Here is a 12867-nt window from a genome sequence, read left to right on the forward strand (position 1 = left end):
GTTTCTCCACGATGTAGTTGGTGATGTCACTGCCGCCATCGTCGGCCGGCTCGTCCCAGGACAGGGTGCAGCACTCGGACGACACTTCAGAGATCTTCACAGGGCCTGTGGGCGGAGTCGGTCTGCCGACAACCATCGCAGTCACCGTGAACGTCTTCACGCCTGCGGCGTTCTCCAAGATCAGGTAGTACTTGCCGCTGTCGCTCCTCTTGCTGTCTCTCACCACCAGAGTGGTCGTCTCCTTGGTGGTTCTGATGGAGACGCGGTCGTTCTCCTTCAGCTTCATCTCCTCCAGCTTCCAGGTGACTTTGGGCGCCGGCCGGCCGCTGATGGGGATATCGATGGTGAAGGTGTTGGACATCTTGCAGGTGACCAGCTGGTTAGTGATGCCACTGAGGTCGGCGGTCGGTTCGATGCGAGGTTCCTTGATGACCACGGAGCCGAAGTTGCCCTGCGGCTCGCTGATTCCAGCGTCGTTCTTGGCTTTGACTCTGAAGTCGTACTCTGTGTTCTCAATCAGACCCTCCAACAGCATCTTCTGGGATTTGGTCTCTCCGCCAACAACCCAGCGGTCGGTGCCTTTAGAACAGAATAGAATAGAACTTGAGTGTCCAGCCGAGGCCATAACATCCTCTTTGGTCTCCCCAAACAGATAAAAACATCAGATTACAGATGAAAACATTACATCACAGCTAACATACACACAGTGTACACCATTCTTTCTAAGTAGAAAGGTGCAAATTAGTGCAGTTAATTCATCAGGTTTATTAAGTGATGGAAGAAGTATTCAGATCCTTTACTTCAGTAAAAGTGGTAATACTACACTGTAATATTACTATGTTACAAGTAAAAGTCCTGCTTTGAAGATATTACTTAAGTAAAATTATGTAAGTATCATCAGGAAAATGTACTTAAAATATTAGCTCAGTATTGAGAGGATGTTTAGTTTCACCTTTAGCTCTGAATTCAACGATGTAGCCTCGGATGCGGCTGCCTCCATCGTGCTCGGGCTTCAGCCACACCAGCGAGGCCGAGGAGTTGGTTGTGTCGACAACGTCTAGTCTCTTGGGCGGCGTGGGTTCTTCCGTGGCGATGATGGGCTCCGTCATCTCATGAGGTTCTCCCTGGCCATACTGGTTCACGGCGATCACCCTGAACAGATACGGCACGCCGACGTCCAGACCGGTCACCCTAATCATCTGCCGCGAGCACTTGGTGCTGACTTCCTGCCAGGCCAGACGGCTCGCCTCGCGTTTGTCCACCATGTAGTGGTGGATCCGGGCTCCGCCATCATTGGTCGGGGCGTCCCACATTATCGTCAAGGCTCCGCGAGTAATGTCTTTGAAGTTGATAGCTCCGGGAGGTCCGGGCGTGTCCAGCACTTTGACGGTGAATGTGATGGCCTTGCGCCCGCTGTTGTTCTCCAGGGACAGGGTGTATTTGCCGGCTTCGTACCTGGTGCACCCCTCGATGGTCAGAGTCGACATGCAGTCTGTGGTGTTGATGTCGCCCATGACGGGAAGTTCGCCATCTATCTTCGACCAGGTGGCGATGGGAGCTGGTTTGCCGCGGAAGGCAATCTGGAGCGTGACAGTGCCACCGTTCTTTACAATGTGAGTCTGCTTGAAGTTGGAATCGATGTCGATCTCGGGAGATCTCAGTCTGTCCAGAGCCTGAACGGCGCTCGCCAACACGGAGGCATCGCCCTCTCCCGACTTGTTCACAGCACTGACCCTGAACTTGTAGAGCTCGCCAGGCGTCAGGCCCTTGGCGGTGTAGCTGGTGTGGATGCACAGCTGGTTGTTGACTCTGTGCCACTCCTCCAGACTGGCTTTGCACATGTCGATGTTGTAGCCAATGATCTCCAAGCCACCGTCGAACACTGGCTTTGTCCATTCCAGAGTGATGGAGGACTTGGTGGAGTCAGTGACCTAATCGACAAGAAAAGATACATATATAAATTGTTATAAACAGAATGACAAGGACATGGAAAGAGACAAATCCGCCAAAACTAAATGCATGGCTATCAACAACAGGATACGCTTTAGACACACACAAAAATGTACCTTTGCATCAGAGATCACATACAAAAATGGAATAAGATTTACCCCAAAGAAAGATTCTGTAAAATAAAATATCATCTCAATCTTTCCCCCCTATTTGCTCTGTTTTTTTTGTTTGTTCTGATCTTGTTGTTATGCAGTTATTATCTCTCTGAAGTAAAAGTTATCTGGAAGATGGTGAAGAACGTTGAACGTTGAAAATAATTAATAGTTGCAGCCCTACATGCAGTTTTTCTGCAATCCTACCTTGATTAGTGTGGGAGCACTGGGAGCGCTGGTTGGTTCTCTGCATTTGAAGAGCCTGGAAGTACTGCTAGTCGGTCCGATGCCTGCGCCGTTCTCAGCCATGACGCGGAACTCGTATTCATTGCCCTCCGTCAGGTTGGTGACACGATGTCTCAGCTCTGTGATCGGCCTCTTGGAGGAAACCTTTAGCCAGCGCAGGCTCTTCTTCTCCCTCCTTTCCAGGATGTAGTGTTTGATCTCGTTGCCTCCGTCCGTCCTCGGCCTGGTCCAGCACAAGGTGATGCTGTTTCCGGTCACATGGGTGGCATCTGGGGTACCAGGGGCGTCAGGCACAGCTGGAGAGAACAGCAGAAAACAAGTTATAAAAGGCAAGTTTTGAATGTAAAGGCAGTTTGGTTTTTGTCTTTTTTTCAATCAATGTTTAAGTGTAATAGATTGGGTCAAGTTTTTATAAAATGTATCAGACAGAAAATAGAGAGGCCAAGTAAATGGGAAGAGACAAATAATGTTTTGATCCCATTGAAGTTAAGCGATGAATTACATATATGATGTTTGTCAGTTTAAAAGATAATTTAGCAAGTGAATAAAGTCTCAGATTGTTACAGTACCGCTTAGTTTAGTGTGAAACAGCTCAGTAAACTACATCTCTCTTCTCGCACAATATACCTCACCTCGCTCGCGACACACACACACACACACACACACACACACACACATTGTAGCTTCATAAAGACGTCACTCAGACACTTTTGGGCTGATGAGTCTTTCTAATGATGTGTATACACAGTCTGATACTTCAACAGTTTTACCCAAACTGAGACTTTATCCCCGTTCACTACCGAACAGATTTTTACTGAAATAAAGTCCCATGGTGGTCCACCGGAAGGGGGGGGGGACTTCACCTGTCTAAACTCATGAGGGACTTTACTTACTGTATTGCATCTGTGCGATAAAGGCATCAGAGTCGAGTGGTTTGCCAACACCGAACTTGTTGACAGCAGAGATCCTGAACTGGTATTCGTTGCCCTTGATGAGGTTGGCGGCGTTGTAAGAACAGGCTTCACATTTGGAGGTGACTGTGGCCCAGGAGATCCTGGATGTCTCCCTTTTCTCCACCACGTAGTGGGTGATAGCGGCACAGCCGTCGTTCTCCGGTGGGTTCCACCACACGGTGCACTTCTCAGCAGTGATGCCGGTGAAACGGATTGGACCATCAACAGGTCCGGGGGTATCTGCCGGGAAACCGTAGGTAGAGGAGTTACTTTGAAAATGTCATAAATAGGTTTGAAAATGTTTGTATCATCAAATGTCAAATATATAAAGGCTAATTAAGTTGTTTTTTTTTCAACGTGGACCCTATTTACCATGCATTTGTATCTACGTGACAGATTAGAACAAAAATCTTTGAACTTGGTCCAGTATTGAGGATCTTACTCTTTAACAAAAAGCTCTATCTCTGTAGGGATCCTTTCCATAATGTTGTCAGACACTTAGAATAATAATCTGAGTCTGTCAGCAGCAACAACAGAACTTTTAGTGGACGCTAAAAACATTTGTTTCATCTCGCTTAATACTGGACCAATTTTAAAGACTGTTGTTTCCATCAGTCACTTAGACACAAAAACATTAGAAAATAGGGTCCAGGTTAATAAATTAAAAAGCTGAAGTTACCCTTTAAACATAATCAGCAGTGTTTACCCACCTTGTACTCTGACGTTGACTTCAGCTTTCTTGGAACCGGAGCTGTTCTTGGCCTCTATGGTGTAGATGCCACGATGGCTCCTGTCAGCACCGCGAACAAAAACGCTGCTGGTGCCAATGCCGGTGGTAATCTCAATGTCAAACATGGTCCTCTTGTCCACCTCTTTGCCGTCTTTGTACCAGATGATCTGGGGGAGGGGGCGTCCAGTGATTCTGCAACTGAGCTTGATGTTCTCACCGGCCCTCAGGGTAAGCGCCTGGTCTGGAGACCACTCGATATCAGGAGAAACTGGAGACGCAAAGAGAACGAAGAAATGAGCAGTCAGCACAGTCCAAGGGATGTGAGAAACCTACTATTTATCAGGGGTGGGAATCACCAGCTTCAAAAGATGTCCCCAAGGAAAACTTTGTCAACATCTGTTTTATCTAAAATAATAAATAAAAATAAACCACCTAGTGGACAAAAAAACCCAATTGGTTTTATATTTCTAGTATCATTAGATTTGAAAAAGGAAGATCTTGCACTCTACATTTCTTTTTTTAAGATAATTTTTTGGGCATTTAGGCCTTTATTTATAGGACACCTGAAGACATGAAAGGGGAGAGAGAGGGGGGAATGACATGCAGCAAAGGGCTAACGTTATAGCCCCTCCGGACCTTCATCAAGTCTAGAAACGATAGTTTCTTCAACAAATGGTGATGCTGTAGCAAGAGCAGAGTGCTGGATATTCCTTTTTTAAGTCTCATTATTGGATGTGTGGGTTTTTTCTCAGTAAAGATTATTCTCGTACCAAAAAGTTAAATTGTCATGTGCAACTTATAAAATAAAAGATTGATACTTGGCATCCGTGTATCGATACAATATTGCCACGGAAAATATCGTGATATTCCCCCACCCCTGCTATTTACAATAATTTGTCCATAAATTGTTAGGGTCGCTGGTCGGAGTAAGCCCTTTTGAAATCGCTAGGATTATTTTCTTTGATTTTCCCAAATTAATCACATTTTTGAGGGGCTAAAGGTGCTTGAAAATGTGTGAAAATGTGCACATCCATGCAAACAAATTTGGTATGTATCAAGTTCAGACTTACAAAAAAGCCTCTTGGAGCCATCCTCTAAACCCAACAAAAAGTCAGACATTTGTATTATTCATTTGAAAATACTTACTGCTCTCGTCCTTGGTCATAATGGATCCAGAGGAGTTGGATGGTGGACTGACAGTGCCCACAGCATTCCTGGCAATGACTCTGAACTCGTATCTGTCTCCAGCAGACAGACCCGTCACTGTGAACTGGGTCTCGGAGACATCAGTGAAGTTGCATCGCAGCCATTTGCCTCTGCCTTGGCGCCTCTCCACACTGTAGCCTACAATGTTGCTTCCACCGTCCCTCTTGGGGATGTCCCACTGCAGTGTGACTGAGTCTCTGGTTACATCGATGCAGACAGGGGTGCCAGGTGGATCTAATTGAGAGGAGAAAGAAGAAATATATCTAGAGTACTTGGTTGTAAAATCCTGAAGTAATACAGCAGGTGTTCCAGTGTTTGCAAAGCTAAACACGCCCTTGACCTATTTCTGTACTACATGAGCAAAGATTAAACTGATTACTGATCTACTTATTTGACTCTGGATAAGACTGCAAATAAAGAGAATATCCCCAAATGTTGGACTGCTTCCATAAGTACGAAGCTAACGTAGACTGACTGTATACCCGACATATTTCCCATTGCAAATTCTATAAATAAATAATAAATAACTATTTTTTGCTGTGAGTGAGTGTACGTTATCCCTTAACACAGAGTGTATACTTACCAACAGGGGAGACAGCGAGTGCATGTTTGCTCTGTTCGCTAACAGGGCTAAGTCCGGCATTGTTCTCAGCGTAAACTCTGAAGGAGTACTCCAGACCGTCGATGAGACCAATGATCCTGTACTCTCGTTTGGAGATGATGGTGGAGTTCACCTTCTGCCACAGGAGGCTGTTTCTGTCCTTCTTTTCAACATGATAGCCCAAAATGGGGGATCCTCCGTCAAAGCCTGGGGCCTCCCACTTGATGGTCATACCATCACAGGTGATGTTATAGGCCACTGGTTTTGCTGGAGGCCCTGGAGGTTTGTACTGGTGCTGGGCAATGACTTCTGTGGAGGTGAGTGCTTCACTGACTCCATACTTGTTCTCTGCACGGACTCTGAACTGGTACTGAGTTCCCTTGACCAGGTTGGGAATCTTGAAGTTGGCCCTGACAACACTGGAGCAAACCATCTTCCAGTTGGCCTGGGAGGTCTCACGTTTCTCCACGCTGTAGCAGGTGATCTCACCGCCTCCATTGTCCTTCGGCTCATCCCAGGAAATGATGATGCTCTGGGCTTTAATCTCATCAAAACGGACGGGACCACAAGGCACCGAAGGGGGGGACAGAATGGTCACATTGATGTCGTAGTAGTTCTTGACGACTCTGTTGTCCAGAACCAAGGTGTACTGGCCGGCATGCTCCTTCTTGGCTCCTCTGACAGTGACTGCAGTCTTATTGTCAGTAGTCCTGAAGCGAATCTTGTCACTTTCCTTCAGAGGCAAGTTATCCTTCAGCCAGCTGATTGCAGGTTTGGGTTTACCCTTGAAGGGCAACTCGATGTGGATGTTCTGACCGATACGAACAGGAAGCTCTCCGTTGGGGTAGTCAATGAGGTTGGCCTCAGGTAGAATGATGAAGTCCTTCACGGTGATCGGACCAATCTGGGAGAAGTCACTGTTGCCCTTCTCGTTCTTGGCGAACACTCTGAAGTCCATGACAGAGTTCTCTTTCAGTCCCGTCACCTCGCAGGTAAAGCGCTTGCATGTCCCCCCCAAAGTCCACGTGGGATCTTCCTGGGTTCTTTTTTCAACGATGTATTCGGTGATGTGGCTACCACCGTCGTGGTCGGGTCTAGTCCACTGCAGGGTGACAGAGGTCTTCGTAGAGTCCAGCATCACCAGGTTTTTAACGGCTCCAGGAGTTTCAGTGGCTCTTACAGGCTCAGTGGTTTCGCAGGTGTCTCCCACACCGTACATATTCTCAGCAGACACACGGAAGAAGTAAGCTACATCCTCCTCCAGCCCCGACACCTTGTAAGTTGTGTTGGTACATTCGGCACAGATCACCTGGTAAGCCTTCATGGTGGACGCCTTCTTCTCGACGATGTAATGAATGACGGGGGAACCGCCTTCAATGAGAGGAGCCTCCCAGCTTAGCGTCAGCTGTCCTCTCGTCACGTTCTTGATCATCAGTTTCTGGCATGTGGCTGGACTGTCCAGAACTTTAATGGAAACGGTGATTATCTTGGGTTCTCCCACACCATTCTCAATCTCCAGCAGGTACTTTCCGCGGTCGTCACGGGTGATCTTGGGGATGAGGAGCGTGGTGGCTCGCTCAGTGTTGGTGATGGTGTAGCGGTTGTCACCGGCTATGTTGCGGTCACCACGGCGCCACGTGACGCCGGGAGCGGGACGTCCCTTCAGAGGGATAAACACTTCCACATCACGGCCGGCCCTGACTGTGTAATGGGTTGTCATGGGAACATCCAAGTCCAAATCGGCCTCCTCTGTTGGAGAGAAGTGAAACAAAAACAGAGGGAAAAGCAGGAATTAATTCCCAGTTAAGGCTCGGTTCTACTATTGATAAGGACATGATTATCCACCATCAGAAAACTAAAACATTTACTCAGTATAGCAATCAATGGCAATAATTAGAATCAATAAAACGTATAGTTTTTAATGCTTTAATGAACTCCCGTTTTCTTGTGTGAATGCCATAGAGGGATATATATGAATACAAACCCAAGATATCTTTGGCTTGCAAAGGCTGGTACATCTTGATGTCTTCTCCTTTGCCCTTGGAGTTGACAGCAGAGACTCTGAAGAAGTAGTAGACTCCAGGTTTGAGGTGAGACACCACATATTCACAGTCCTTGACCTGTGGGTTGGTGATCACCCATTCTTTTTCCTCTGTGTTCATCTGTTCCAAAATGTAGTGTGTGATTTCACTGCCGCCATCATAGACGGGCTTCTCCCAGCCGAGGGTGATGGAGGTCTTTGTGGAGTCGAGTACACGCAGCTTGGATGGCTCACCAGGCAGATCTAGAAAAGACAAAGGGCATGAATGTTGTCAGAAGATCTTAACAATAAATAAATATTAAGAAGAAATTCGTAAGAGGCTGGCATGGTGATGCTAAGTGACAGTTAAAAGGATAGCGATGGTAGAAATGTGATACCAGCTTGATTGACATATTTATTGACATTTATAAAAATAAGGATAACAGAACACGTCCATATATTTTGGAAATGACTGTTCCTTTTTTACAATCTATTTGGGCAATATTGCAACTAACACGACAAGTATCTATTAAAGCTATTGCCAGCAGCTAGCAAGAAAGCTATAACATGAAAGTGGTTAAAGAATGAATCTCCAACAAACAGATGGATAGATATTGTGACGAATGTTCTAAGTATGGAGAGAATGACTTTTTCGCAAAATCTACGGGCTAAAGACAAATAATGATTACTTACTGTTTGAACTGTTATCTCCATCAGAATAATGTTTGAATGAGTTCCTAGGTGACCAACTGTTTGTTCTGTTTTGTTAAGATAAAGTATAAAAAAATTAAAATAAAAACATACCGATGGGGTCGTAGGCCTTGTAGAGTTCAGAAGCCTCAGAGTAGTTTCCTGCTCCAGCCTTGTTGACGGCACAAACTCTGTACTGGTACTCCCAGTTCTCCACCAGGCCAGTGACTTTTTGCCTGGTGTCTCTGATGGTTCCCTTCACCACCTGGCCAAGCACAATTGACATTATGTTGCTTCCACATCATCAAGTTAAGTTTTTTAAGTGTAAAAGTAGCCAAAGTACTGAAACTGTAAAGATAGGTCAGCAAACAAACCTTGAACCACTGCAGACTCTTCTTCTCCCTCTTCTCCAGATAGTAGCCGTCGATGTCGCTGCCTCCATCCAGCGCCGGTCTTTCCCAGATCACTGTCATGGTGGACTTGGTGATCATGGTCACTTTAGGCTTAGATGGCTCACTTGGAGGAACTAAAAGAAATCAAAATGATCAGATTAGATTAAATATAATAGTTTTCCTTTGCGTAAAAAAAAAAATCTTACATTAAAGTTTAGTAACTTTTCAATACTAATAATTAACTGTGGATTGAAGAGCAGTTGTGGTAAATGACGCAGAATTTATTCTGATTGCTTACCAAATGCATTCTTGGCGATGATAGGTTCAGACTCCAATGGGTCTCCGATGCCGTACTTGTTGACTCCACGGACTCTGAAGATGTACTCATTGCCCGGGATGAGTCTGGGCACGTTAACAATGCAATCGACCAGTTTCTCTGAGACGATAGACCACATGACTCTGCTCGTCTCCCTCTTTTCCACAATATAATGCGTTACCATGGCACCACCCTCATCAGCAGGAGGGGACCACATGATGGTGATGTTGTTGGCTGTCACCTTCTTGAACTGAATCTCTCCAGCAGGGGGGCCGGACTTGTCTGGATAAGGGGGAGGACAGATTCATGTACGTCAGGGTCCATACATTATACAAAATAAATTTCATGCAAGGCAAAATGACTAATACATAAATTAGGCTGTTCTCATGATCCATTCATATAGCTGTGAAAAGTAAAGCACTGAAATTGGTATGTATTTCACGGATGTATTACTTTCAGCAGCACATTGACTGCTGCTGTATAAGAGCGAGAAGATCCTCATAGGGAGGAGGTCAGGGGGGGATGTTTGGCTCCTAAAACACAGGGCTTTCAAGCCAAGGAGCGAGTTCACTTTCCAGGAAAAACAAAGGTCTTTCCTTGAAGAAATTAAAGGGGAAACAAGACATGCACCCAAGAATCGCATATTCGTTCCCTGGGAGTGTTTACATCCAAACCATGATCTTTTTCTAAACTTGGCTAGTCGTTTTGATGCCTGACTTAACTGTCGTCGCTGCATGACGCTCACTTTTGTCTGCTAGGGTCAACTGCCACGACCCCTGAAAGGACAGTCATCTTGTGCTGCTCTGTACGCGGCCCCCAGTAACCTTGTGTAGGCTAAACTCAACTATGAACTGCCGCTGATATGACCAACAGCTCACGAAGCTCTGTAGCTGGCATCTCGCCCAATTTTGTAGGGTATCATAAGAATTGGGGTGCATAACTTTTTGTACGATATTGTCGAACCCGTTCATGAGAATGTGTTGCATAAATACAGTTTTTAAATAATATCTGATATCTGATAATAATCTAAATACCTTGAATGAGCAGTCTGACAGTGGCAGATGCGGTTCCCATGGAGTTCTTCACCTTGACCTCGTACAATCCAGAGTTCAGACGAGTGGTGTCCTTCAGGAACAAGCTGGTGGACTCAAATGTGTGTTTGAAAGAGAGCTGGGCGCTAGGCTCAAGCTCTCTGCCATCCTTAAACCACTCGATAGTGGGAGCAGGTTTGGCTGTGATATTAAACTTGAGCTCCACATTAGATTCAGCCCTGTACTTGACCTCACTGAAGTACTCTTGAGGTATTTCAATCTCTGGTGCACCTGGATGACAAACCAAATAACAGGCAAGTGACTTCAAATTCTGATGGATATATGCATCATACATAATAGAACGTGTTGGACAACAGAATAGAGAAGAACCTTGTGAAAAATAAAAGTGTATTTCCAATATGTGATATCCAGTATCACAAAATAACGTGTCAAAAATATAACGTGTTAATTATCTGAGCCAATGTACTAAATTTACTAAAGCAGTGTAAAACATTGCAATTGCATACCCAAAATAAAAATCAAACAATCAATCATTAAATTTGATGGCAAAACACAGTTTGAAATAAACAAAATAGATGTACCAAAGGTATCCACGCATGTGGCTGGTCCAGCGGTTATGGATGGATTGCTCACTGAGCCAACGGCATTCCTCGCCATGACTCTAAACTCATATGACTCATCCTGGGTTAGGCCAGTCACAGCAAAGCGGGTGTCTGTGACATTGGTGAGGTTAGCCTTGGACCACTTAGCACTAACGCCCTCTCTCTTCTCAATGATGTAACCAGTGATCGGGGATCCGCCATCGTAGTTGGGCCTATGCCAGACCAGGCTAATGGTGTTCTTGGTGATGTCACTTATACGCAAGTCGATGGGTGGCTCTGCAGGAACAGACATGGAGAACTTATTATCAGAAAACTGTTGCTAAGAGATATTAACTGATATCACATCATCAGATATAGCTGGAAATTCCTTGATCCGTAAATAGACACCTAGAGAATTCCACAGCAAAATCTAATTTTCTTTGACTTATAGAAAGGTTTGAACATTCCACTCACCACAGGCATCAATAGCCAGAACTGCATCAGAAATCTTGCTGAAGACACTTATTCCAGCAGCGTTCTCTGCTGCCACCTTGAACTCATAAATAAGTCCAGCATTGATGTTGGTGACCTTGAAGTGTGTAGCACGAATCACCGTTTTGTTGACTCTCTGCCAAAGGATGCTGTTCCTGTCTTTCATCTGGAGATGGTAGCCAAACACATGGCTGCCACCATCTGACTTTGGCTCCTTCCAGGCTACAGTGATGGTCTCCCTAGTTACATTAGTGATCTCCGGAGTTGACGGAGCTTCAGGAATAGCTGGCGGGTAAAAGTAAGAGTTGATGGGTGTTAACATGTTCATCCTGAGAAAGTAAAAAAAATAATAATGTGAAGATAAAATAGAGAAGCAAAACAAAGACGACTTACTGTAAGGAAGATTGACAGCGACAGTTGGAGAGTCAATGTGCTCACTGATTCCATATCTGTTCTCAGCCCTGATTCTGAACTGGTACTCAAGGCCAGTGGTCAGCTTCATGATCTTCATGGTGCATCGGGCCACAGCAGAAGAAACATCAATCCAGTTGGCAGTTGTTGTCTCTCTCTTCTGGATTATGTAGTTGGTGATAGGGCTGCCACCATCATATGTCGGTGGGAGCCAATTCAGGCTCACGCTGTCCTCTGTCACATCAAAGAGCTCCACAGGTCCAACTGGGGCACTGGGGCGGTCCAGAACCATAATATTCAAAAAGGATTTGGTGGTTCCATTGGAGTTGGAGGCGATGATATCGTAGCGTCCTGTGTCTCCAGCAATGCTCTCGCGCAAAATTATCTTGATGCTGTCAGGAGTGACTTCAGAGTTGAACCTCATTGTTGACTTTAGCAGCACGTCATCCTTGGACAGGACGACTTTAGGCAAAGGCCGGCCTGTCAGTGGAATCTCACACTTGAGTGTGGAGCCGGCTCTAACATACACTGTGTTGTGGGGGAAGTTCTTCATGTCGATCTCAGGAGATTCTGGAGCAGAAAACGTAAACGGAGATATAGCAGGGGAAATTGAACTACAATACAAACAATACAATTTAACTTTCTGGTTTCATGCAAAAATGGATGTTGGCTTATTCAGCTGTTTTTATTCCTTATTTAGTCTTCACTAATCACATTGTTGAATCTGATCAATCTGATCTGTAACTTACCAAGCTGGTCTTTGACCACTACTGGGGTGATCATTTCCTTAATATCACTGAAGCCAGCATGGTTCTCTGCTCTGACTCTGAAGAAATACTCAGCATTCTCCCTCAGACCAGACACTGTCAAGTGTATGAACTTGGTTACACCACACTTAACCCACTTCTCCTGGCCTTTCTCCAGAGCTTCCACCAGGTACCCAGTAATTCTGCTGCCTCCGTCATGTTCTGGTTTAGCCCAGGCCAGCGAGACACTCTCCTTGGTCACATCAGTCACACCCAGCTTGGGGGGTGGGCTTGGTTTTTCTTGGTAAAGAGGACAAAAATGTGTTTTA

General features: G+C 45.5%; 1 protein-coding gene across 1 annotated transcript in view; it reads right to left on the reverse strand.

Annotated features, from left to right (window-relative positions):
- ttn.2 (titin, tandem duplicate 2) overlaps nucleotides 1–12867 on the reverse strand; it is a 323953-nt gene that overhangs the window by 29151 nt on the left and 281935 nt on the right. Inside the window, exons 211-226 of the mRNA XM_078262434.1 lie at nucleotides 12542–12838; nucleotides 11775–12362; nucleotides 11364–11666; nucleotides 10890–11186; nucleotides 10291–10578; nucleotides 9239–9538; nucleotides 8923–9074; nucleotides 8663–8813; nucleotides 7823–8122; nucleotides 5821–7587; nucleotides 5178–5471; nucleotides 4012–4299; nucleotides 3242–3541; nucleotides 2310–2644; nucleotides 953–1931; nucleotides 1–579 (exon numbers count right to left, since the gene is read on the reverse strand). The exon at nucleotides 1–579 is cut by the window's left edge and continues 174 nt beyond it. Of these exons, the coding sequence (XP_078118560.1) occupies nucleotides 1–579; nucleotides 953–1931; nucleotides 2310–2644; nucleotides 3242–3541; nucleotides 4012–4299; nucleotides 5178–5471; nucleotides 5821–7587; nucleotides 7823–8122; nucleotides 8663–8813; nucleotides 8923–9074; nucleotides 9239–9538; nucleotides 10291–10578; nucleotides 10890–11186; nucleotides 11364–11666; nucleotides 11775–12362; nucleotides 12542–12838 (7218 nt within the window). The remainder of the gene's footprint in view (nucleotides 580–952; nucleotides 1932–2309; nucleotides 2645–3241; nucleotides 3542–4011; nucleotides 4300–5177; nucleotides 5472–5820; nucleotides 7588–7822; nucleotides 8123–8662; nucleotides 8814–8922; nucleotides 9075–9238; nucleotides 9539–10290; nucleotides 10579–10889; nucleotides 11187–11363; nucleotides 11667–11774; nucleotides 12363–12541; nucleotides 12839–12867) is intronic.

Source organism: Sander vitreus, chromosome 11 (genome assembly GCF_031162955.1).
Source record: "Sander vitreus isolate 19-12246 chromosome 11, sanVit1, whole genome shotgun sequence".
In the NCBI taxonomy this organism is placed as follows: Eukaryota; Metazoa; Chordata; class Actinopteri; order Perciformes; family Percidae; genus Sander; species Sander vitreus.